This window comes from Elephantulus edwardii, unplaced genomic scaffold (genome assembly GCF_000299155.1).
Source record: "Elephantulus edwardii isolate Elephantulus edwardi_28Jun2011 unplaced genomic scaffold, EleEdw1.0 scaffold00001, whole genome shotgun sequence".
Classification (NCBI taxonomy): Eukaryota; Metazoa; Chordata; class Mammalia; order Macroscelidea; family Macroscelididae; genus Elephantulus; species Elephantulus edwardii.
The window spans coordinates 41,172,669-41,199,326 of record NW_006399751.1 but is presented as its reverse complement, the minus strand read 5'-3'; the positions used below and the strand labels follow the sequence as shown (position 1 = coordinate 41,199,326).

Genomic DNA, 26,658 nt, shown 5'->3' with positions numbered 1-26,658 from the left:
TTCATCAAAGGAGAGTAGTAAAGTTGTTTTGTCAATCGCTTGCGCTTGGCTCCAACAGAACTTAAAGTCACTGGATATTTTTCTTTGCTGGCTGCCTTCTAGCTGCGCCTGCCAACTTAGTCAGCTGAATCCAATTACTGCGAGCAGCATTTCATTTGGCCCCGTGGAGCACTCACTTATAACTTCTCCGAAAATTTCAATAATTCCCACCTAGGTTTCACACTGGCCCTATCCCGAAGAGTTCCTCTCACCTGGGGTGCTGGTGGGCAATCAGGTATAGGGTCAGAACTGCCTGGGACTGGTTCTTTTCTTACAAGTAGCCTAGGGGTCTTCATCCAGTTCCCCTAGTTCTTTCTGGCTGAGAAAAGGGTACTTGAGCTGGTGGCCCAGAGCCAGCTAGCTAAGCCTAAGATTGGAGGAGAGTAAGCCACTAAACTTGAGTTGGTGCTGGGTAATGAGTAGGCCCAAGAGGGCAAATGCAGAGGGTGATTCTGGCTAACTTTGGTCAGCTTAGGAGTCACCTTTCCCTATCCTTTCCCAAACCTGGGTGCCCAGAGCACGAAGCTCACCCCGGATTGCTCAGGTAAAAACTTACCCAGTTCTCTGTGGCTGGGAAAACCAAATCTAGCTACAGGCTCCGGGGGGGATCGGGGATCTGGCTTATCCCTTCTTCTGAAGGAACCGCTCTTATTTCTAAAGAATACCGTTTCAAAAAAAAAAAATTAAATAAATAAAAAAATAATCAAGCGGCGAAAGTTGACGTCCGCCCACGTGAATGTATTATATAAAGCGGCTTCAGGACCGGCTGAGATTCCGGGTACCTTGGCGCCTCCACCGAGCCGCCCTCGGGGCCCCACCCAGCCGAGAGGTCTGGGGGGCGGCGGGCGAGTGGCGTGGCTCCCTGGGCCTGGGCCGGCTGGAAGCGGAGGTCGAGGCGCGAAGTTAGAAGCCCAACCGGGCCAGGATCCCTCCAAGGCGCTTCCGTTGGGTGTTCATTAAGGGGTGAGTTATTGCCGCGTGAGCCAAAGGTCACTTCAAAGGCTTATGGCTGCGCGCTCTGGTCTTTAAAAGGGCTAGGGACGCTTTGTGTGGGGCTTTCCTGGGCGCGGTTTAGTGTTTGCAAACTACTGAGTGGACAAATTGCACTGGGCAGATGTAAAAGGGGGACTGCGCCTCTCTCCTTTCACCTGACGGGGCGGGCCCCCGCTGAGCGAGTGCACTGGTGGGCAGCCTACTCTGTGTATTCGGGTAGGGATTGAAGGGATGTTTGTTTCTTAGGCTGCTAGCAAGAAGAGCCCAAAGTTGGCGGGCCTCCTCGGACAGTAGTGTGGTGTTCCTGACTGGAATAAGAAACCCCAAAAACCCACGAGGAGTTGAAATGCATAAGCCAGGAACATCCAGATCCTCTGCAGAGGGACCCTGATTCAGAGCAGCCCTGGTCCATAACTTACCCAGCATCCAGGCCCATGCCTGGAACCAACTGTGGTTCCTGCTGTCCCAAACAGTCCTCTTCGACCTACCCCAAATTCTGCACAATCTTTCTCTTCTGCCCTTTGGAGAGTGGATTAACCTCGGGGTTTTGTGCACCTTGGGGTTTGGTGGGAGCAGGAGGACTGTGGACTGCTCTCCCAGAACCTCTGACCTTGTTTGGCCTGCCCCCAGGCCCTTGGGTCTGGAGCTTCCCTTAGTCCTGGCCTCCTCCTCTCCCATCTTCCTCCCCCATCCAGCCAAGGATTTCAGTGGTAAGGCCTCCTGCTCTCCCAGAGCCAAAGGAGTCTCCTTTTTGCCCACCCGTCCGGGAGGAAGGCGCCCTGAATGTCTGTGGGCACCATATACAATAGTCACATTGATTATGACACCCTTAAAGGGGGTAAAGCCGCTTGACATGTAAGTGTTTGTAAGAAAGAACCGACTGCCACTGAGAGTTTTCCATTTTGTTCCAGATTCCTCTCCACAGAATATCAAAAGGAACTTGAAGAGCCTACAAAAAAAGACTTAGAGACCAAATTCAAGGGGGGGAAAAGTCACACACATAATTGTGGTGAGTGGGCGTGTTTTTTAAAAAAATAACTTCCATTACATTTCCATATTTCCATCTGTCCTGCAACTCAAGGTATCCATCTCTGGATTAATACATCAAGACATAAAACAAAGGGCGGCTTTGAAGTGGATCGCCTCGGTGTGAACTGCCGCCCGTTACATGATAACCGATCATCAGCCTTCAAATTTATGGCGTTTTAATGGGGTGAGCCCGGTGCCTTAAATGCAGGGTGCATTACAGTATTGAGTTATCTGGGCTAAATAAGAGTGATTTAGACGCAGGTCCAGGGCTTCCCATAGGGCAAAAAGTGCTCAGGCTGAGAAATGGGAAGGATTGGGTAGGTAGGAGTCCCACTAAATTTCTTTCAGAGAGTCCCTGGGAGTGTGGGGGGAGGAGAAAGGAGTGGTTTTGAGATGCTGAAGCAGCACTGCAAAACCAGTAGGACCTATAGACCATTTTTAAACAGACACAAGTAATCAGCACACCATCGCCTCCCCCATCTCTCTTGACTTACAGGACTACCGGTCGGTGATTTACTATGACTACGGCGCTAGCCACAGCCCAGCCACTGTCGCCCCCGCCCTGTCCAAGCCCGTGGCCCAAGCCACCGGCTCTCTCCACGGCCCTCGGCCTCGGCGAGCAAGCGAGCGCCAGGCCGAGCTCCACGCGTCGGCTGGGTGTCCCGGCTCTGAGGCCGCGCTGGGCGGCGCGTCCTCCCCGGCCGAGTCGGCGGGGCTGGGCGAGCGTGCGATACCCGCGGCTGCCGAGCTGAGCCGAGCGGAGCTGCAGCCCAAGGCGGGCGCCGGCCGTTTATATAATCCCCCTGCTCGGGCGCGCGGCCGCCAAGTGCCAAGCAGAGAATTCTTTTGCTGCGCTTCCTCCTACGCGGAGCCTGCTTTCCACTTCTGAAAAGTGCCGGGTCTTGGGAAGTGTTTTTCTTTTCATTCCTTACTGAAGCGTTTACTGCCGCGGAGCTTGCGGTCATAAATTTTGTTACAAACCACAATGACAGGTGCATTGATATGCACCGTGAGAGCTCCAGCTGCTTAATAACCTCGTCCCCTAGCCGCTGTGAGCGCCTTTTATTTATTCGGTATCATATTAGGTATTGATCCCGGGCAGAATTAAGTGCAGTGAGCAAGTATCAGGGTTCGGCTACTTCGGAGGCGCGGTAGGCCAGCTCCAGTAGAGTGATGGGGCCGGGGTGGCTCAGGGGCTCCCTTCGGTGTGGTCCCACACTTCAGGCCTGAGGGCTCAAGCTGAGTTAGGCAACTTTCCTGGACCACGAGAAAAGAGGGACAAGACCCTATTTGGCGCCCCTTTCTCAGGAGAGGCCAGTGGTAGTGGTGGTGGTAGTGGGGTTCTGGCCTTGGCTTGTTCCTTGGGCTGGAGGGTGGAGGGCTGGAGGAATGAGATGAAAAGGTAGATGGGGAAGAGGCCTGCCGCCCCTCCCCTCCACTGGGGCTGCCTTCACCCCAAGGCGTTTGGGATTCAGAGACCAAATGAGAAAAGGTAGTATAAAGGCAGAGAGAGAGACAGAAAGAGAGACACTTTTTTTTTTAAAAAAAGGAGGGGGTGATCGAAAAGATGAGCCACCAAACAGTTGACCATTGTCCAAGTGATTTATGACCGGTTCCTGCTTTTTTAGGTTCAAGCAAAGTTCACAAGGAGTAGGGATTTCAGGAAAGAACTAAGACTCTTCACCAGTTTTTCAACAATATTTTAAGATTTTATTTTAGAAGTTGCTTCTTTGAGGTGCTGCATTTTAGATGGGTTTCTGGAAAGCTCTTCCTAGAAAGGAGAGCATTGCCCACCCTTGCTTGTGGGGAAATCTGTGTGAGGTTTTGGATTATCATTAAACTGGCCTAGAAATTCCTTAAGACAATGAAAATAGAAGTAGGAGGACAGACTGTGGTTACTCAGGAAGCTGCCAGTATCTACCCTTTTGAGTTCTGTATAGCGAGTTATTTCTGAGAATATGGCATAGGAACAAATGTGAATGTAAAACCATTTGTACCAAAGACCTGGCCACTATGCAAGGAAAGCAGTTTTAGTGTGCCTCTTCCACCTTTCAAGATAAACTTTCATCTAGTTGGGAGAGGCAAGGGGGATATTTTTGCTTTTGTAATTATAAAAAGATGATAGAAGTAGGGACTTGAGTTCTGGTAGTTTGGGTATTGAACATGATCATCTAAAGAAAAAATGTCCAAAATTTAAAGATTAGAAGCACGATTCCATAAAAGCTCTTAACTAAAGCCACTTAACTAAAACATAGGAACAAAATCATATATCACAGAATAGGGATTTAGCTGTCCATTTGATATTAGTGATTTTAATATTTAGAGAAAGATTAAGTCTAGCTTTGTTTCACAGATATTCTAACTTTGTACATTTAAGAGTAACAATACAAACAATCCCTAAAACATATTATCTTTGTATCCTAGTGTCCATTGAGAAGGGCCTGTCTTTCATCAAGATAAATGGCATCTTCACTTTATTCTAAAACTAAATGGACATAAACACTACCAAACAAAGGATGATTTGCAAAAATGTGAAGAAATTTTTACTTGATCTTTGATGAAAGTGGCTGGCGGGAAAGTGAATGAATACAGAAGTGGCTTTGGTGGAAGTAGTCAAATCCATCTGGTCACATAAATTGTCCAGATGGTCCATCATGATGAACATGATGGAAATAGGGAAGAGTTTCTGGGAAGGAAAGTTGCCTGAAAGATGAGGCTGAGAATTAAGGCCAGGGAGCTGACCTATGAGTTTTCTTTATAAAGCAGACAAAAGTGGTTAAAGGGTAATTGTTATACTTTAACTTCTTAGGAACCTTTTAGGAGAAAGGGTGGGGAGTAAGAAGAGAAAACCCCATTAAGAGTCATGGGACACAAAAGGGACAGAATTTTTCTTCAAGATTTTTTTTTATAGTTGTTAAAATTCTGGATCCATTAATCATGTCATTAGAAGTTTCCCCATTGGTTATGGGTTGGTTGGGCGGTAGGATGGAACGGATGATCCAGAGAAGGGGTCAATAAAAATAATACCTATTTATAAATAGACCCAGGGTCTAAATAATGTTCATTCAAAGTAAGCATTTCAAATTCCAAGACTCTTGACCTATCTGTACTGGTATAAATGTAAAAGTAGTGGGAAAACAAATTTAAAGTTCTAGAAAAATATAGATGAAAGAAAAATATTTCATATCCTCACAATAAGCCTGGGCATCTTTTAAGTCCTTTTCTTAGTTTTCATCTCTGTTTTCTCCATTGTGCCTCTTACAGTACTGAACTGGGCTACTTTTCATGCTGTCTTTGGAAAGTGGACAACCTAAGTTTCCATGAAAGATGCTGGGACTTTGAAACCAGGTGGGTAAGAGACTATTTTCCCAAAAGAACTTTGGCTGTTCTGTGTTACAGAGGTTTTTTTGCCACTCAAACCCCTAGGATGGTCTAGCGATTGACTAATTGATCCATTTCTTCATTTGTGCATTCAACAAGCATTTATTCCATAAGTATTACCTGTGCAATTGTCCAGCTCAGTGTCTGAAATATGTAAACGGAAAAAGGACAGGTTCTTCCTGCCAGTAGTTAACAGTTTAGTGGGGAAATTACCCACCAAATATTTGATGACGTGTAAGTTCACAGGCTGACATGGCAATTTTGGGGCAAGAAACGACTATCTAGGCAGGGAAAAGAAAAAGCTGCTTCTTTCGGCTGGAGTTGGGAAGATGGGTCTTTGGCACAGTAGGAAGAATTTGTAACCTTCCTGAGAGCTCAAATAAGCTGAATTTCACAAATCTTGCACCTTATCCCAGTCACCCCTTCTCCCTACACATAACACCATGAAATGGGTAGTTGAGAGCCTGGGGCTTATGTGTTGTCTCTCTATATTGACTGGTCTTGCCAATGACAGTCCCTCTGGGGCCTCTCACTTTTCTTCTTGGCAGGTCACTTGGGGCCTGGGGCTGGCCCAGCTTCTTTCTCAAGATTCAGTAGACATTGGAGGTAGCAGTGAAGGAGAGAGTGGAAATCAATGTTATTTGAGCAGGGTCAACAGGCCCCAGAGCTTTCTGAGTGCATGATGCAGAAGGCTGCTTACTATGAAAACCCAGGACTCTTTGGAGGCTATGGCTACAGCAAAGCTACTGACACTTATGGCTACAGTGCCCCGCATCAACCCTACCCACCACCTGCCAACTCCCTGGACACTGATTACCCAGGTTCAGCCTGTTCCATCCAGAACTCCACACCTCTTCGAGCTCCAGCCCACAAGGGAGCTGATCTCAATGGCAGCTGTATGCGACCTGGCACTGGAAATGGCCAGGGTGGGGGTGGTGGCAGTCAGCCTCCAGTTCTGAACTCAGAGCAACAGCCACCACAACCCCCTCCTCCACCGCCAACCCTGCCCCCATCTTCACCTTCGAATCCTGGAGGTGGGGTGCCTACAAAGAAGACTAAGGGTGGGCCCAATGCTTCTGGTTCCTCAGCTACCATCAGCAAACAGATCTTCCCCTGGATGAAAGAGTCTCGACAAAACTCCAAGCAGAAGAACAGCTGTACCACTGCAGGTAGTTTTCTGAGGGGTTCACCTCAAAAACCCTTACCAGACTGTCCATTCCACATAGGAAACTTAGGACTGGAAGTACAACTTTGGAAGCCATATTGTCAAAGCTCCCATTCATGCATATATGCCTTTCCTGGTGGGAGTCATACCTCTATAGGGACAAGAGCTCACTACCATTCTAGGCAGATAGCGCCATTGATAGGCAAATCTCATGGTTATTAATAGAGCTCTTCCTCAGGCTGAGCTAATATTGGTTGTCTGCTGGTTATAACTCAGTTTCCTTTAAATATTTGATATGTGAACACCAGCATTATGATCTCCAAATTTAGGGGGTCATGTAGTCCATACCATATAAATCCTATGAAATCTCTTATATTAATAAGAACTAAAGTCTATACAGAGGGAACCCTATTGGCGTACTTCTTAGAGTTCTAACCAGAAGGCTTCAGCTCTTGAGAGGGCCAAATCCATTAGTAGCTCCAAGAGAGTATAATAGACAATATCTTTTTGTGTGAACTCAATGAGCCTGTTCTGACTTGATGGCAATGTGTGTGTGTGTATGTGTATGTGTGTGTGTGTGTGTATCTATTGAGCATTGCCTACATTAGAAGTCATTCTAAGGACGTTATCTGTATTCTTAAATACTATTTTCCAAACCTTTGACGTAGATGCTACTATTCCCATTTTATAGATTGTTGTTGTGTGCCCTGGAGTCAGGGCAGACCCATAGCTGACCCTCCAGTGGGCTTTTAGAGGCAGTAAGTCTCACAAGAGGAGGAGCTGGTGCACTGGAACCACTAGTGCATGCCTTTGGGACTGCAGCAGAGCTTCTTACCACTAGGCTCTCTAAAGGAGACAAATGTTAGGGAGGATAAAAGACTTACCTAAGGTCACAAAAATGATGATAAAGTTTTAGACCAGGACCAACAAGACAACCACAGCAGTCTGCATGGCCCACCCAAGTCTAATTTTCCCTATTCCAGTGTATTCATAATGGGGAGGGGCACATTTTAGGGAAAGAGGATATGCTCTGAATCAGGAGCAGCCTTGGGAGGGAGAGACCCTAGAGTTCAGAGGGTCTTCCATAGGTCCATCCAAGGTATGTGGAAAAGGCTGAGTGGGCCTGGAGCCTGAGGCCTGCCCATTTTTTCTGTTCAGCCTGCTTGATTCCTGGACTCTTGTGAAAGTCTTATGTCTTCTCTGATGCAGTTTATCTTCAGGTGGATGAACCTCCTTCCAGGTCCAGGGCTACTTTGAGGCCTGGGATGCTCTTCTTGTCAGTTCTCCGGTCTGCCCATTGCTGTGGGGGAGGGGAACTGCTGCTTCTAGGTAGAAAGTGTCTCCCAGCTTGCAAATTCCTTCCCCTGCCCCTCCCTCCTCAGCTGCAGGTCCAGGCTCTCCCTCCCAGAAGAAATTCATTTGTCTTTCCTGGGAGGGAGTGGACAAGCAGAAGAGAGGTGGCAGGGTGGTGGGAGCCAGTGTTGAGGCTGCTGCTCCTAGCACTGCAATGCTTAATGCTTCCCATGCAGTCAGCTGTCCTGGGTGCTCTAAAACTCCAGGGCCATATTTTCAAGGCTTACTACCTCTCTGGCCCTGGGTGCAGCTGGGTTGGAGTTGGATGTTAAGATGCCCACCTCTATGCCTTGCCAGGCTGGGCTGACTCCCTCCACCCAGCAGTAGAGTCTGGGAGAGGCGATCAGTGAAGTCTGGCACAGATGCTCCTGACCCCTCATTAAAGTCCTCTGTGGCCTTTGGGTCGGGATGATGGGCAAGGCTGAGAAGAGTAGATGAGCAGATTGAACTGGACCTCCCAAGCCAGACAAGGGTTTCAGGTGCGATTAAATGTAGGCCCGAGGGAGTGAGATTCCCCCCTTGGAATCTCACCTCTCAAGAGCCCCTCCCCCACCCAGGCTAGGATTGGAAGTGGGGGAGGGGTGGAGGAGGAGGCAACCAAGGAGGCACCCCTCTCCTGCCCTGGGTATCCCCACCTCTCTCGCTCAGTGCAACCCCTTCTCTGCTTCCCTTTATAGGAGAGAGCTGCGAAGACAAGAGTCCGCCGGGCCCAGCCTCCAAGCGAGTGCGCACGGCATATACCAGCGCACAGCTAGTGGAGCTGGAGAAGGAATTTCACTTCAACCGTTATTTGTGCCGGCCCCGCCGCGTGGAGATGGCCAACCTGCTGAACCTCACAGAGCGCCAGATCAAGATCTGGTTCCAGAACCGGCGCATGAAATACAAAAAGGACCAAAAGGCCAAGGGCATCCTGCACTCGCCCGCCGGGCAGTCCCCGGAGCGCAGCCCGCCGCTCGGCGGCGCCGCGGGCCACGTGGCCTATTCGGGCCAGCTGCCGCCGGTGCCCGGCCTGGCCTACGACGCGCCCTCGCCCCCGGCCTTCGCCAAGTCTCAGCCCAACATGTACGGCCTGGCCGCCTACACGGCGCCGCTCAGCAGCTGCCTGCCGCAGCAGAAGCGTTACGCGGCGCCCGAGTTCGAGCCCCACCCCATGGCGAGCAATGGCGGTGGCTTTGGCAGCGCTAACCTGCAGGGCAGCCCGGTGTACGTGGGCGGCAACTTCGTCGACTCCATGGCGCCCGCGTCCGGGCCCGTCTTCAACCTGGGCCACCTCTCGCACCCGTCCTCGGCCAGCGTGGACTACAGTTGCGCCGCGCAGATCCCTGGCAACCACCACCACGGACCGTGCGACCCGCATCCCACCTACACGGATCTCTCGGCTCACCACTCGTCTCAGGGACGCCTGCCCGAGGCCCCCAAACTGACGCATCTGTAGCGGTCGCCGCCTGTCTCGAACTAGGGGCACAGTTACCTCTCTTGGTGGTAAGGGTGGCGGGCGGGGCCCACGGGGAGGCACAGTGTCCCCCTTCCTGGCTCTGGCCTGGCTGCTGCCTCCTGGGTCTCAGGCCTGCAGCGTCGGAGCCGCGGGCGGTCAGGCCTCCCTTCCAGGCGTATCCTCTTTTGGGTGACTCGCCATTAATCAGCCGCAAGGATCCTCCTCTGTAAGCCTGACAGTGCCATATACTGCGAGCCGAGGGACTCCAGTCTGGTAAATGGTGTCCCAAAGGTAAGTCTGAGACCCATCGCCGGTGCGCCCGCAGATGGGCCTGAGCCCGGAGCGCCCCGGGCCTGGCCCGCGTCTAGCTTAGATTTGGAGACCTTAATTTATGTGCTCTTCCCGTCCCATAAAGATTGCATCGGACTCAATGATCTGTATTTATTATTTGAAGCGAGTCATTTCGTTTCCCTGATTATTTATCCTCGTCTTAATGTATTTATGTGTATATTTGTAGAATTCCTCCAGCTGAGCTTAGGAACGCGCTCCCAGGCCGCAGGGGCCACATTTCACCTCTTTAGTCCCCTTGGTCTGAACTAGTTGAGAGAGTAGTTTTGAACAGTTGTAACCGTGGCTGGTGTTTGTAGTTGATGTAAAAGGATTAAGACCACGAATTGCCCTTCATGGGCTGAGTCAAGCAGCCCCGTGGCGTGCCACGCCACTTGTTTCTCAACAGCCGCAGCCTTTACCACTGGACACAGTTTATTGATTTCAAATTGTCTGGTACTATTTGAAGAAATATTTAGAATAAAAAATTTTTTCTCAGTCAGTATTCTGTGTTAATCACGCACACTTGCAAACATACCATTCTGCCTTTATCTTTTGCACAATCCTCTAGACAAGGCCCTGAAAGAGATTGATCCTTTAAAAACTTCAAATTTGAAATCTAGTGCAAAAATTGGTTCTGAGATACTTGATTACTGTCTAGCAACTGAAATCTGGAGAGAAAATTTTGTAGATGCAAACCTAGAAATTGTTCTGGGTGAGACTGGATAGGGCTTTCCCCTGTGCTGTTGCTGTTTCTACTGCCCTCTTTCTAGTCCTTTTTTTTTTTTTTAAGAATCCATTTCCATTGGGGAGGTTAGAGTTCACGTTTCTGCTTAATAAAAAATAAACTTTAAAAGAAAATTGACAATCAAAGAAAAGAGACAAGAGAAGACGTAAGAAGGATTGATGTATGAAAAGGCTAAGGTGCAGAAAAAGAAATGGTCATTTGGAGACAAACACCTAAGCTTTTTCTCCAGGAAATGCTGTCTTAATTTTCTCCCCCCTTTGTAGTGGTCAGTGGTTCATTTATAAGGAAAACAAACGTTCCTCACAATGTAAAGTAATAAAAGTTTCATTAATGAAACATTAAGTATAAACACCTTGTTTACTCCTGTTTCTTTGTACAAAAACGGGCAGAAATGTCTTAAAGGATTTATAGCCTTTTTGTAAATATTAGTGTGGCATTAGCGAGGGGCGGACAACTTACACTCTCTTCTGTGGGAGGGGGTATTTGGAAAACGCCTTCAGATAAGGTTCAATTCTTTTGTATTTCAGAAAAGTTGGCCCACACATCTCTATTTGGTTTGACAAATAATGAAACTCCTACTACATCCCCTGGTGACACGAGGTGAAATTCCTATTGTGTGGAAATAATTTAACTCCTAATCTTCTGGTGGAACAACAATCGTTTCTATTTGGATGTTTGTGTTTCGCTGAATAATGATGGCTCAAAATAATATTTCGTTTCCTTGTTCCTTTGTGCTGTTTTTTAAATGGCATGTTAGATTGGGGGCGGGAGGGGGACTATCTTTTTGCTAAATTTCACTTTATCTGAGCTGGTTTAAAGTATACATGTTGTAGAAGTGTATATCAGCAAAATAAATGGCTTCAGTCGAAGGCATATTTTATCCACTTTCAAGGCTTAAAATTGTTTTTCTATGAAATTTGCATCCATAGGCAGAAATTTCTTATTGTAAGAAATTATTTTTTAAGCTATTAGGGAAATCAAAGATGAGCTCACAGCCTTGCAGGGCTTAAACCAACCTTCTTAACTGGCTAAATATTAAACAGATGAATTGTCAGGGTGTTTAGATTCAGCCCGGTTTCCTCTCTTCCTACCATAAATAATAATAAAAATACATAATGCATCATGGCTCCAGGCGTTTTCCAGCGTGCGGTGTGTTACCGCAGGACTATCTGCTGAGTCTGCGGGTGTCTGCAAGGCCCCAAGTGTCATCTGCGGCTTAGGGTTTCATGGATTAGGCTTTAAACGGTGTCTAGCCGGGCTGGCATTAGTTTCCTCTCACACTCAGGCTCCCAGTAAGTGCACAGTGGGCAGCTCCCTCTCCAGGCAACCGCAGTCATCTGAAGGCACCCCTCACCCATGGGGTTTGTTCACTTGGGCCAGCTCTGGAGTTTTCGTCCCTGCAGGTCCTTGATTCTTGAAGAAGGAATCTCTACTGGCATTGGCGTGAGGGTCATGTGACGGGCACGCTCAGTGCTCGGTGCGGCGGGGGCTGCAAGTCCGGGAGGTAGTGGGGAATGGGCTGCACAAAGGCTGCACCAGCCCGAGCCCGCGGCATAGCCATTTAAAAGTTCATAAATTATAAACAAGCCGCCTTGGCCTTCGCTATAAATCCTGCTCCTTTTGAGTTTGCAATTAGTGTTAGGAAGCACCCAAGTCTAAACACAACCAAACGCCCTTAGAAGGGCCCAACTGCCCGAGGTTGCAGACCTTTATTCATTTGCCGGTGCCACCCTCTCAGCACCGATGTCTGCGCGCACAGCCTCCTCCCCCGCCACCGCCGGCGGTACACACTCCGCTGAGTTCCCGCTCAGCAGGGGAAGGTCACAATAGCTGCTCTAATGGAGGAGGCAATCCCCCCTCCCGGGTCTCTGAGAAGCAAAGAAAAGCGTGGGGGAGGGGGAGCCCGGGCTTGGTAATGGCGCCCTAGGCCCAGGCCTCACCTCCTGGGTAGTTTTGCAGTGGGAAGAAAGGGTCAACAGGGAGGGGTGGAGTTTGAGCTTGTATTTCACCCCTGGGCCTGGTGAAGGGGTAAGGGGGAACGTTTCAAGTCTTCAAGGTCCTAGGCTGGTGCTGCAGGCGAAGGATTGAAGGCCTTCCTGGAGTGGCAGCGCCATTGTACACGCGGTTTCCCCAAGGGCTCCGCGGCTGGGGAGGCCACACAAAGGCAGCGCTGGGCTGGAGCTGGAGCCTGCGGTGGCAGGGAAGGGCCAGGACCTACTGCAGGCATAGACGTCTGGGAGGTCTACATCCTTTGCCTTCAAGAAAGGAAATATCTTGTTGTGTGGTTGGGTTTTTGGTTTGTTTTTTTTTCCTTTGCGTCCTCCAAAAGAGACCTATCTGGGCGAAGGTAGGTTGTGGAGGCTCCTGGGCCTGCAAAAAGGAGTCTGGGCCATGAGTTCAAACCCGTGGATAAGGGTGGCAGTTGTCTGGACTCCCCTGGTTCTTCTATCCAGGTTATCAAATGTAAATTAATGACCCTCGGACATGATAATGAGATGAGATGCCTGGGAATGAGAGGGTAGAGTGGAGAAAGAGTACCTGGCAAGAAGAGTTTCCCATTGCAACCAGAGAAATACTGGACCCACCCTACAGTCCAGTGACCCAACTAGGCTAAAGCCAGAGAGGATGGGGAATGTATAAAGGAAAGGTCTGGAGAGGAGTCCTGGTCCCTGGGAAGGAAGGAAGGAAGGAACAATTAAGTACAGATTCTGCCTCCTGGTTTTCAGACCTGGCCTCATCCAGGATCCTGACAAAGAAAAATCCACCTCTGATAGAATCATTAAGTTAACCATCCATTTGTACCATTTTCTTTGTACTGGCTTTCAAATGAGAGAGTAAGGGGGAGAATACAGAGCCAATACTTTACCCTTGGTGTGCCCTAAGCTTAGTCCCTATTAGAGGCATATCAGCCAAATTGGTTTCTGAGGCTGCTAACCTTACTGAACAAGATTTTTCAAATTTCAATCTGTACAGAGTATTAAAAGACAATAGTTACCCACACTAGCTCCTTGTCCCTCCTCCCTGCCCTACTATGTACTTTGGGACCCCTGAGTGAAGTGCATCCTCTCAGTCAACAGGCTTGGAGGCCAGGCCTTCCATCTGTTGAGACACTTCATCAGGGCGTGTGATGAGGGTGTGTGTGGGTGTATGTGTAAATAACAAAGAACTATCCCTGCATTATGATCAAAAGTGTTTGTTTGACTTGTGTGGGCCAGTGTTTATACCTTCACAGGGCTGTTTTGACTTTCATCCTGAGAATTAGCTGAAATTTCTTCTGAAGTCAATGAACTCATTAATCCCAGTTGTAGGTTTAGAAGGTCCTCTTCATGTAGGAGTTATTGTGATATTTTGGTCCTTTTTTCAGAAACTGTAAGAACAGAACAAGAAGAACAGAAATTTATGAGACAAATAAAAAGGGAGTTCTGGTGGGACAGTCTGTAGGGAGTTGTTCTGCTAACCCAAAGGCAGGTCACACCTTTCTCCCAAATCCAACAGGGGCTTCTCAGGGCTGGAGGTGGGGGTGGGGTGTGTGTGTGTGGGGTGGGAAAGATTGGCAATCTCTCGCTATGCAATTTATATCCTCCAAAATCCCACTGGAGGGCCAGCTATGAGTCAGTTCAGCTAGCAGTGAAGAGTAGTAGAAGTATAAGTAGGTTTTCAGAGGCTGTAAATTGAACTGGGAGACTCCCCATCTTTCTCCTGCGAAGAAGCAGGTGGATTTGAATCACACACCTTTGAGTTGGCAGTGCAACTCCTTACCCACTAAGTCAAAGCGCTCCAGTAGTAGTAGTAACAGCAGCAACAGAAATAGTATTAAAGAAAAATGCCAAGAGGCAGAAAACACAGGTGTAGCCACTTGAGGGCACTGCAATTAGAGAGGGTCTGGTCAGGGTCCAATGAATATACCCATTCCTAGACTCCTTTCAGAGTGGGCCTGAAATTAGGTCACCAGCAAGCCTGGCTCACTCAGCTCTCTCTGGCAGAAGGCCTGAATGGAGAGAAGAAAGATCATGATGAATCCTCTATACTTGCCGGAGTGCTAGTGGTGACAGAAGACAACTGTGTGTTGTGTACCGGTGAGTCGGAACTGACCCACAGCTGACCCTCTGGCGAGTTTTCAGAGGAGAGTTTTCAGAGGTAGTTAATCGCATGGGAGGAAACTGCCCTTCGCAGGACAGCTTTGGCCTCAAACCATGTTCCTTTGGGATTGCAGTGTAGTATAAAAATTCTATTTTTCATGTTGTCATGTCTTCTTCCCAAGATAATGGGCTATTCTGAGGTTACAAACTTAGTGCCAAATTAATTTATATATGTTGTAACAAGTGCTGTCAAGTCGCAGGTGACTCATAGCAACCCTGTACAATTTTTGTCCTTTCTCCAGGTTCATAGGGTTTCCAGAAGCAAGCTATTATGGAAGTGGATGCCACTCCTGCTTCCAAGCTTGTTTTAATCGGGGAGCTCCACCAAACACTGTCCACCATGGGTAACCATTCTCACATCTGACTCATCAGTGTCACAGTGTCCGGCTTCACAGCAACCACGAGTTACCTCATTTATATATACAAGACCTAAACCCATTATTAAAACATTTCCCTCATTTCCCTCAGCTCTTACACTGTGGCAAGTTGCAAAACTACAAAGACAGTCCAAAGGGCTACTTTTAGGTCAGGTCAAGTCAGAAGCACAATAAACAAAAGGTTCCCATACAGGATAAGAACCACGGATGTCCATTCACAGTAGGAGAGATGGTGAGGGGTCCCCAAGTGAACTGTAAGGCAGGAACTACTGAGCTAGTCCACCTCTCTTCCATCTTGTGATAAAATGTCTCCACTGGTCCTCTAGCTTTTCTGGATCATTTTATGGAAGGGTCGAACCTGGAAAGGCACAGAAGAAAGGCTTTAACATTAATAAGGGCCCAAGGAAGACGAGATCTCAATTTGAGTCAGGATTGATAAAGATCACAGGTAAGAAGTAAACATGTTCCTACTGGGAATGAGGCTACACCAGATCAGAAGAACCTGTCCAGTAACACCTCTGACTTGCAGAGAAACAGGATGGCCTTCTGATGGCCCTATTATTCAAAGCTATGCCCTACAAACCTCTTTCTTACTCTGCCCCTAGGGCTGAGAGGGTGGGGGACTGGGGCAGCCATGAAGTGGGCTCTGCCTCCTGAAGAGAAAACACAAAGGAAGTCCCCACCCAGCCTTGGTCTCCAGGACACACTGGCTGACGTGGACCTCCTCCACCACCCGCAGGGAACAATAGTCCCCACCTCCCTGGGCTGTGCTTCGCACAAAGGCCTGCTCAGCCTGCTCCACCACATGACAAGAGTTCGCTCTGTACTCTCCACGCCAGAGAGCTCAGGAGCTGCGCCTGGTGGGGGTGGGTGGGTGTTCCTGAATTGACCTGAAACAGTTTCTGAAAGACAAACGGTGAGTTAATCACCCTACCGTCTGGCTGCCAGTCCCCTCTTGCCTGTGAGAAGGTCTGGGGAGGGGGCCTAGGAGGTTTCTCTGTGTGTGCATCTAGGGTGGGGGGCGGGAGAGGTTGGTCCTATTAAGAGTTCATCAATCACCCAGTGTGCACTTTTCGCTCGACAGCAGTTCCTCCTACTTCTGAGGAAGTCTGAGCCAGCTGGGATCCGACCAGAAACCGCAAGCAGAGGAGACACAGTCGGAGACACAGTCACGCCAAGGGAGCGCAACTTAGGGCGCGACCTGTCGCCCAGGGCCCACAGGGAAGCAGTGCAGCAAGGCTGCACTGTGCAGCCTGAGCCCCAGGGAAGGGCAGGCCAGCCGCCTGCTCATCCCCTCACACCAGTGACTTCGCCCTTGGACTACTCCGGCGACCCCTCCCTCCCAGCCCTTCCAGCAGGCCTACACCCACGCTGCCCCTGGCCAGTGACCCTGCATTTGTCTTCTACCCCAATACACACACCTCTATATTACCCCTGTGATGCCACCAAATACTGCTCCACTACCCAAACTGGACGAGTCCAAACCATCTCAGAAGGTGAAACAAGGAAAATTCCCAATGGATCAAAAAGTTTGAGCAGTTTTATTTAAACATTTAAAAAGGTGCCTTGAGGAGCTAGAACTCAAGGGAAAGTCTCAACCAGTTTAGTTTTCTTACTTACCAACTGAAAGATTTGTGGATAAGTCTGAAGGTAAACTTTATGTGATTTTAAATGATGAAAACATACTCAAAACACCAATCACAATTACAAGTTTCTCCTGTCTCTTCTGATGTAAGGAAAAAGACTCAAGGATTTTTATTTCAGCTCTTTTGGATTAATTTGAGAAACACTGTAAAGGAATAATATGCAAGTTTCTGGGGCAAGCAAGTTTGGGTGATGGTGGCTGTTAATAGCCTCTCTGGAGAGGTATGTGCTTTCTCTTTGTAAATTCTATGAAAAGTTATAGGTTACCTTTTGTTGGATGGCATTAGTTAAATGGGCTGCCTTAGCCCACAGCAAGGAACCTCTGAAGGTTAGAAAGTCCCCGCTTTGTCCTCCATCTCACCCATCCCCAGCCCTAGACTCAATCTTCACATCTTCTTGGGTGGAATGCTATAGACACTGAGCCATTAAGACTCAGTGTCCTCACTCACTGAGGAATTATAACACTGTTCCTGTTGTCTTTGGTTCAGTCTGTCCTTCCTGTTCTTTCAACAACATCTACTGAAGCTGGATTTAGGACATAGGTAAGTCCAATGGTTTGTGCCCTATAGCCTATCTAATGTGGGGGAAAAGAATCCTAAATTATGACACATGCTTTCAACTGTGGTGTGCCAACATGTTCCTGGAATAAAGAGAAGGCTCCACTGAGTACCACAGTGTCAAGAATGCTTCTCAGAGGAGGTGACCTGAGGTCCACTAAGTATAGGCAACTTCCTGGCCACGGAGGGAAAGGCTTATCAGGCTGAGGAAGCAGCAAAGCAAGGAGGCAAGAAAGAATAAAATCCAGACTTGAAACAAGCAGTGCAGCGTGCAGTGGGGTATTGTGGATAGAAAGAGAAGTTGCACAGGGTCTGTGCTATACTTAGTGTATAGGCAATGAGGAGTCATTACAGGCTTTAAGCTGGGATGTAAGGTTACCCATTTAGAAACGCTGTGTGCCATTAAGCTCGAACCAGTTCATAGCTGATGCTCCAGCATGTTTTCAGAGGCAGTATATTTCATGGGAGGAAACTGCCCATCCTTCTCTTGTGTAGGGAGCTCTCCTGTGTAGCAGCTGGTAGAATAGGGAGTTCTGGTGGCTTAACAGTAAGGAACTGCAATGCCAACTCAAAGGCACATGGTTTTAATCCACCAGTTGCTCCTTGGGGTAAAGGATAAGCAATCTCTTCCCATGTGATTTATTGCTTTTGAAAACCTGCTGGAGGGTCAGCTATGAGTCAGTTCCAACTGGACGGTACTCAACAACAGCAGCAGCTGGTGGACTCAAACCTTGTGTCTTTGTGTTGCCAGTGCAGCTCCTTGCACCCGGGTCATCAGAGCTCTCTAATTCAGAAATTTAATTCTTCAGAATCATGTGAGGAAAAGAGAGATAGGATGCAAACCACAATCAACAAATTAAAAAAACCCAGAGGCTGCTTCATGAGACACTAACATAATAAGGTCGAAGAGATATTTAGGTGGTAGAATGCATAAGACTTGGTAATTAAATAAATGGGTAAAAGGAAATTGGAGGATGTTAGTATCTAGGCTGCTATTTTAGGGGCCTAAATGCATGGTCAGGTCATTCGCCAAAATGAAGACTATAGGAGAGAGAAGACTTCTCGTGGGAATCTACATTTTTCTGGCTCTGCTTTGTTACTGATAACCTGTGTGATCGTAAGCAAGCCACTTAATCTTTTGGAGTCTCAGATTCATCATCAGTGAAGCAGTCAATAAAGAAACCTCCTTCCCAGGTTTATCATTAGAGTAGAGTGTGTGTGTGTGATGTGTGTTTTAGGCCTGTTATCTTTACCTGGTCAAAGAGTGTGACCTATATAAAGCTAAGTCCTACAGAAGGCCCTCCTCCCAATACTTCACATTTCAATCACTACTTTCAAACCCCAGGGCCAATGAAAAATTTGAGGGACATCAACAATGGCATTCTATTGTTTTTCAGATACTGTTGCTTGGTACTAGGTCAGATAAGATTTTCAATCAGAGGTTCATGTATGTGCTCCCCCTCCTTCCAAGAGTACTCTCCAAGAAATTCATGGGGTGAAAAAACATTGTCTTAATAGAAGAGTACCAATGAGGAGGCCTTTTAGTAGATGTCCAAAATCCTCTCTGCTTTGTCTGTAGCATGTCTTTCAGGGGATGCTTGTAGCTACTCACTCTCTTTCTGTCTTCAAGCTCTCATGTGATTATGTGATTAGTGCAGCAAAGAAATGAAAGTTGGACAGAAATGAGAGTGACCTGGGCCACTTACATTAGATATTACTACAGTTAGTTACTTAGCTGTTCTGTGTCAGTATTATAATTTATAAAACATAATTATGAGATGATAAAATGACACGGAGAATGAGATATTTTTGGTGACACTATTAAAAAACATAACTATTGCCACTGAGACAATTCTGACAGTGAACCTATATAGGATGTGATAAACAGTATGTATGTATGTATGTATGTATGTATGTATGTATGTATGTATGTATGTATGTATGTATTCATTCATTCTTTTTATGTGTGTACCATCAAATTGGATCTGACTGGTACAGGAGGCAATTGTTCCTCCTTCTTCAGCAGAGCATTTGGTGGATTTAAACCGTTCACCTCTGGGATTGCAGTGCAGTTTCCTACCACTAGGCCACCAGAGCTCGCCAATAAACAGTATTTTTAAAAAATTTATCTGATTGGGAAAAACCCAAACAAACTACAAAACTCTTTACTATCCCTGACCTGACACAGAAGTGAGGAAATGAGTTCTCCTATGCATATACTGCTAGTAGAAGTATCATTTGATTCATTTCAACGGAGAGCAATTTGGCAATATGTAAAAATTAATCATCATGCTTGTAAGGGTGGAGGGTCAGGATAGGAGAGGAGGATCCTGAATGAGATGGATTGACACAGTAACTGAAGTATTGAGGGGGAGGTGGGTCAGAAATTGAAATTGGATCAGGATAGGGTAGGGTTGAGATCTACTTAATATTCACTGGGTAGTTATGAGTCACAGTTGACTTGATGGCATATAACAATTAAAATTAATAGTCTATATACACTTTTGCTCAATAATATCACTTCTAGAAATTTTTCCAATATGGAAAACCTTAGACATGTATTTGTAATAGCAAGAGATGAAAAACAAGCTAAATACCTTTAGATAAGAGACTCGCTAAATGAATTGTAGTACATGTATATAGTAAAACAAGGAAACTGTAAAAATAAACAAGGAGCTTCTGTATACATTTATACAGAAGGATATTCATAGTATATAATAGTGTAAAAATGATGCAAAACAAATATACCACAACTCTGATAAATGTCAATAACTGTAGAGGGCTTCAGGCTTTTTGTTCATAGTGTTGCTATGAGTTGTGCTCGACTCAAAGGCAATCAACAAACAACAGCAACTGTGGGGGGATGTTTCTAGCAATGGGATTGCACAGTGATATAGTTATCTCTAGAAAGATATACAAAGCCCCAACAAAACTGGCTGCCTAGTTTATGCAAAGTGGAAATTGGTGGGTAGGAGCAAGAGTGGAAGATTTTTTAAATTTTTTTAAAAATTAACTTCCCGGCGAGCTCTGGTGGCCTAGTGGCAAGAAGCTGCACTGCAATCCCAGAGGTGTGCAGTTTGAATCCAACAGATGTTCTGCTGGAGAAGGAGGACAATCTCCTTCTGTACCTGTCAGATCCAATTTGACAGTACACATATACACACAAGTAGTAGTAGTAGTAGTAGTAGTAGTAGTAATACTAATAATAAATAAAATAAAAAAATTTAATTCCCCTTGTTGTGTACCATCGAATCTGATCCAACTGGCACAGGAGGAGATTTTCCCTCTTTTCCTAGGGAGCATCTGTTAGATTTGAACCACATACCCTAGGAATTGCAATGCAGTTTTTTGCCACTAGGCCACTAGAGCTTCCTAGGAGTGGAAGATTTTTCACTTCTATCTTTTTTTAAAATTTTTATTTATTTTATTTTTGTGTGTGTATGTACCGTCAAATCAGATCTGACTGGTACAGGAGGAGATTGTCCCTCCTTCCCCGGCAGAGCATCAGGTGGATTCGAACTGTGCGCCTCTGGGATTGTAGTTGCAGTTCCTTGCCACTAGGCCACCAGAGCTCCCCTCACTTCTATCTTTTGCACCTTTTGTATACACATAAATTTAAGTTTCTTGCCCATTTAAACAATGAAGGAGTAAATAAAGAAATAAATAGTTAGTACAAGTGTAACTAACTGGTGTGCTTATGTGTATGTTCAGCCATGTACTTATTGGCACTTATTCTATCCACTCAATCATCTAGGGACACCTCTTGTTTGGCCCTGCCATAACTCCAATGCTGATCATCTGGAAGTGATTCAAGTTTTAGGTCCAATAACAGCCATAAGAAATGAGGAGCTCCTGTATCCTAGTTTAGTAGTAGAGGAGGTAGAGACATAGGACTATTTCTGCCCACCCCTGCAGGGTAGGGCTATCAAAGTCTAAGGCATGCATTTGGCAAACAAAAAGCAATGGAAAGACAGCAGGCTTCCAGTTGGTCTCCCTTAAAGGAGCCACACTGACTTCATCTCCTAGGAATGAAGGTGCCTCTGGGACATGGCTTTGCTTGCTCTGGGTTAAGGCCTTCCAAAGTGGAGAAGTGGCCGCCTTCCACTTTGCAGACTGGAAAAGTCAGGAGATACAAGCTGTAATGTCAGACATGAGCCTTCTGACCTCCGTCTAAAGTGACTGTCTCTGTACAAGTTTCTTGTCTCTAAGGTGCCTTGTGGTTTTGACATTTTATGTTGGGAAAGGTCAGCCTTAAGTCAGAGGAAAAGCTACAGCTGAAGCTCCGGATCTTTCTGGATCCCTGTGGCTCCAAAGTTCATTCTAGACAACTTATGAAAGATGAAAGGAAAAGAGAATTGGTTTCTCCCTCTTGAGACCACCAAGTAGTTCTATCGTCTCAGAACTACTTTAATCTTGGTCTGAAGACTGTTGTTGTTAAGTGCCGTCAGTTGCCTGTGACTCATACCGATCCTATGCACAACAGCCCTAAAACCTGCTCTGTCCCATGCCAATCTTAAGGTCTCTGACACATCTATACTTGAAGAATTAAATACCTTACAGTTTCTACCAACTGGCATCATCAAAACCAAGCTAGAGAGGTGTCAAGGACCAGAAGCAAGCATGCTCAGCAGAACACATTATCAGCAAAATGTGAGGACATCCTACGGACTACTTCTTAAGGATGTTTTCTAGATCTTCAGCCCAAGTAGACATAACTAGACTTTGATACTGACTTCTCTATATCTACCACTCAATAGGTTTCTACACAAGTTTCATGTACACTTTTGCTCCAGTTAGCCACGACTTCTCATTGTGTTAGTTCAGGGGTCCCTCATATACACTCTTGGCCAGCCCCTGCAGAGCTCCTAAAGCACAAATTCTCAGAATGTGGTTCTGAAAAACCTTGCTTAATAATCACCCAAGAGGCTTGTTATGAATGGAAATTCCTGAATCTGGTCTGTTGGATTAAAATCTCTGGGAGCGGGCCAGAGAACCTGCATTTTAAATCCAGCTTCCAAGGTGATTATAATCTGAATTAAATGGTTTCAGAAGCCACAGTGATGACTTGCATAGTGTCTACCCATAAAGGCCATCAGTTCAAATCCACTAGTCTTGGACATGTACTTGAAGGTCACTAAGACAGAACCAAATCTACAACAGTGGTTTGATCATCTAAAAACATCTATTAGTCAATAGTAGTCACAGTGAAGATACTCTCTCCTGCCCATTGTGTAATTCCATCCAACATTTCTTTTCTGACTAAAAGGGAAATAACAGTGTTGCCTACTGTGTGTTAAGCACTGACTTGGCACATGAGTCCTCCATTCATAAAGCTCGCAGAGAAAGACAACACTCAGATGGTTTTTCCTTAGGGAAACTGGGTTTCCAACAGGTTCAGAATTCCAGTCACTGGGATCCTTTCTATTCTCAATCTCATTTTGGTATGTTTGGAGATGTTGCAGAGAATTGCAAATCTGTCTTCGTCTCCCAACAAGCAAGAAGCATTCTATGCTTTGGAGTTGTGATGTCAAAAGTTTGCATATGCTCAAGGTGTTCCAAAGGGTAACAGGGTGGTGTCTGTGGAGAGTGGTCCAAAGTGACACATTAAGAATAACTTCAGGAGCTCTGGTGGCCTAGTGACAAGAAGCTGTACTGCAATCCCAAAAGTGCATGGTTCGACTCTACCAGATGCTCTGCTGGAGAAGGAAGGGCAATCTCCTCCTGTATCAGTTGGACACACACACACACACACACACACACACACACCTAAATAAACAAAATAATTGTTTTAAAAATAATAACTTCAAACATACAGGAGACCAGATTTTTACCCTCTGCCACTTCCGGTCTACAGAAAAGAAGTCTATTATTAGAATGAATGAGAAAGATAATCATGAGATGGGGGGTGGGGTGGGGAATGGGTCGTGGGTAGCTGCTGTGGTGAGGAAGATGGGAGAGATTTCAAAGCATTCCTACATCAAACACAACCTGGCAATCAAGCCCCTCTGCTGTCACCTCCTGCTGAGAGAGAACACAGCATCAGGACCCAGCACAGCCAGTGTGACCTGAGGGGAATTCATGGTTTGAGCAAGTAATAAAATTTATAAGAAAATTTTCCATATCCTGTGGGGAAGAAACCCCCACAACTCTATAAAGTTACTTGAAATATATTCACACTTTTCCATAATACCGCTCCAAGAATATCTTCAAGTTTCTCCTGAAAAAAAAAAAAAGATTGATTCAGACACTTCTAGAATACACTGACTTATAGGAAAGACCAGTGCCAGAATGGAATCCCTTGTTCCTTTGGCTGGAAAATTGACTTTTCCTTCTTAGCCTAGCCTTATCTTAACAAAGAATCCTCACACAGTATTTCCTTGGCAAATGTGGGTTGAATCTGAAACTGAAATGACTAGAGTATTGACTTATAAGCTGAACAGATAATGAACCAGTTCAGGAGTATTGATGACAACACTATGGCCCAAGGGGTGGAATATACCAGGAGAGAAGGAAGAAAGAAAATGTGGTCTATATGCAACTACTGGGTAATAGCTAACAAAGACTGAACAAAATTGAACTATGCATCCACTCTCACCTCCAGTTATGAAAACAAAAGAACAACAATAAGAAGTCCCTTGTTTCTTTGGAAGATTTCTTTCCTCAGCAAAGGACAAAGCACCAAAAGTTTGCCTCAGGGAAACAGGGTGGGCAAATTAACTTGGGGACAAGTCAAGAATTAATTGTGTCAAAAGGAACCCAGCCATTTGGCCCAAATACTTAGAAAAAATCTGGTTATTGTTGCTGTTAAGAATGCCAAGGCACTTAGGCTGCCTGATTTCCCCAGAAACCTTAGAGAAAGTCTCTTAATTTGACAGGTTTTGGTTAACACATCCAGACAATCAGGCTGGACTTCCTGTTCTAAATCTTAGGTTGCAGATAGCTAGCTGTCTCTTGCCACAAATATGTTTATATTGTCAGCCAGCCTTCCTTTTTTGACTTCCTAGAGCCTTGGGACTAAAGAGCTATGATAGGACAGGTGCTTTTTGAGAGAGGGTCCTTCTTGTTTTGGGATGAAACTGAGAGCTAGAGCATCCAAACTGTTAAAAAACCCCAATCCTGACCATTACATTTAAGAGAGGAGGAAGGGAGGGAGTGAGAGAGTGAGAGAGCCCCAGCCATGCCACAAAGACACAGACAGAGAAGGACAGAGTGAGTGAATGTGATAAGGTAATCCAGTTGCATCATATTTGTTGATATTTTAGCATTAGCAACACATAAATGAGTTTCCAGACATTTATCTACATTTTAAACCTGTGTTAGCTCTGAAAAAACATTACTTCACAATATACCAGAGAAAAGCATTTGTATTTCTCCTTTTAATAATTGTTTAGGCCTTTTGTCATTTGATAAATGACAGCAGACAAAACTGAAGCAGTAAAGTCAAGGTTGAATGGCTATTTTTAGTATAGTGTTTAATCTCTCAATGTATCCAGGAACTTCAGCATCCCAGGAACCCTTCGCTTTGCGCTAAAGCTGAGGCTTAGCTCCATGTCTCCATTAAGTCTCCCATACTCTCATCTTGGCTCAACTTTGGCTTCACAGGTAGCTGACAATTTTGGACTGCTTTTGTTCATTCACAAGTACAAATACCTGCAAAAAAACCCTGGTTCTGATGATAGTTTGTGTTTTTCAGACTTCCTCAAAGAGTTTAGTCAAGGGCTCAGCCATTCTTGCATGACAAGTAGATCAGAAAAACAATAAAACCTCGGTTAGCATTTCTCAGAGTCTGTAATACAAGAGGTTTTCAAGGGCATTTGAATAAGAGCTGACTCTTTAAGAGTCTTCATTTCATAGGGTTTTAAGAGAACACACTTTCATTACTATTACATGTAAGTAAACATTATTGTTCTGTTAATTTCCTAGAGCTTCACAGAGCAAAACATTTTTAAAAAAAAATATTCTAGGAAGTTGTAAAGTTTGTTAATACAAAGCTTGTCTCTGTAACTCTTTTACTTTTCATTTCCTGTGCCAACTGCACTTTTATTTCCCATCCATCTACACTCAGTGAAACACACACAGACACACACACACACACACACACACACACACACACACACACACAGAACAAAAACCCTATTATCAAGGGAAAGATGTGAGCCCATTAACATTGTGAGCCCTCAGATTTCACTCGCAAGAGACGCAAGAGACGCAAGAGACGCAAGAGACGATGCAGCACTTATCTGATGGAACAGAAGCTTTAATTGCTTAGAGGCATAAGGCGGTCCAAACGTCTGAGATCTGACCCAGCGCTGGAAGTCTTTGCACCATTGAGCCAAACGCCTCTGAATCAAGCATGGACAGCATCAGTGCATGTGCCAACTTCTCAGGTAGGGCAGGAGGGACACAACAAACATTTGACCAAAAGGGTTGACTCCTTATTTTGACAACCTAGTCAAAAGAGGATATGCATGTTCTATTACACTTCCCTACTAGGCAGGAACTTCATCTTCTGTCCAAATAAAAATTTGGCAATCTAATACTCACCCTCACCATGCTGTCACCACCGAAAGGGTTACAAGCAGCTGAACGGAATGCTGAGAAGGAACTCTTAACACCTAGTTAGAAACGTGCTAAAGTATTGCTCTGTCCTAGCTACACAGGACCTACAGCATAATATTTAGTACCATGGGCCAAGAGAAAGGTAAAAAGAGGGAAAATTAAACATCTGCTCCAGGTCTGACAACAGGGCCAAGAAAACTCAAAGCAAATAGAGAAAAAGGGGGCGAGGAATAACTTTGCCTTTCCTAGAGAAGACTGAGGAGCAAATGTCCCGAGGCCAAGTACCGCACTAACTTTGCATCCACAATTCGTAGTCTAGGAACTAGCCACCCACAATGCAGAACAATCTCTTAGTCCCCTCGCCCGCTCTTAGGGAGGCCAGTTATCTTGGCTCTTTCCCTCACCTCCCGCAATACCTGTCTAAGGACAGAGCATCCTGCTCGCTCATCCCAGTCTTCCCTGGGTCGCATCAGCTCAAGTCCATCTGGGCGGAGGCTCCCAGTCGCTTTGGCCAAGTTGCCGGCGGGTTAGGCGCGTGGAGCAGCGCGCCAGATGGGACTGAGTCGTGCGGGGAAGGCGCCCATTGGCTGCCTGGCGCCACGTGGCCGCCCCCACCGCTATATTAGGCCAGTATTTACCTCCGACTTGCTCGCCATGGGTCGGCGAGGGCAGCACCGATAGGGGCAGAAGGTGGTGCGTATTACAGGACCTGGCCTGCGCCATCCCCCCGGAGGGTGGCGGGGGGATCATGAGCTCCTACCTGGAATACGTTTCATGCGGGGGCGGCAGCGGAGGCGACGTGCTCAGCTTTGCGCCCAAGTTCTGCCGCGCCGACGCCCGGCCAGTGGCTCTACAGCCCGCTTTCCCTCTGGGCGGCGGCGAGGGCGCCTTCGTAAGCTGCCTGCCCCTGAC

The 26,658-nt window shown here is 46.4% G+C and overlaps 2 protein-coding genes across 2 annotated transcripts in view; both read left to right on the top strand.

Moving 5' to 3' along the window:
• The first annotated feature begins 1,949 nt into the window (after positions 1 to 1,949).
• HOXD3 (homeobox D3) lies at positions 1,950 to 10,224 on the top strand. The gene is made up of 3 exons (XM_006878806.1): positions 1,950 to 2,041; positions 5,991 to 6,611; positions 8,638 to 10,224. Exons 2-3 carry the CDS (start codon positions 6,077 to 6,079, stop codon positions 9,393 to 9,395), a joined length of 1,293 nt encoding a protein of 430 aa, XP_006878868.1. The 5' UTR covers positions 1,950 to 2,041; positions 5,991 to 6,076; the 3' UTR covers positions 9,396 to 10,224.
• Positions 10,225 to 26,494: 16,270 nt separating this feature from the next.
• HOXD1 (homeobox D1) overlaps positions 26,495 to 26,658 on the top strand; it is a 1,274-nt gene continuing 1,110 nt past the window's right edge. The window contains exon 1 of the mRNA XM_006878957.1: positions 26,495 to 26,656. Within this exon, the coding sequence (XP_006879019.1) occupies positions 26,495 to 26,656 (162 nt within the window). The remainder of the gene's footprint in view (positions 26,657 to 26,658) is intronic.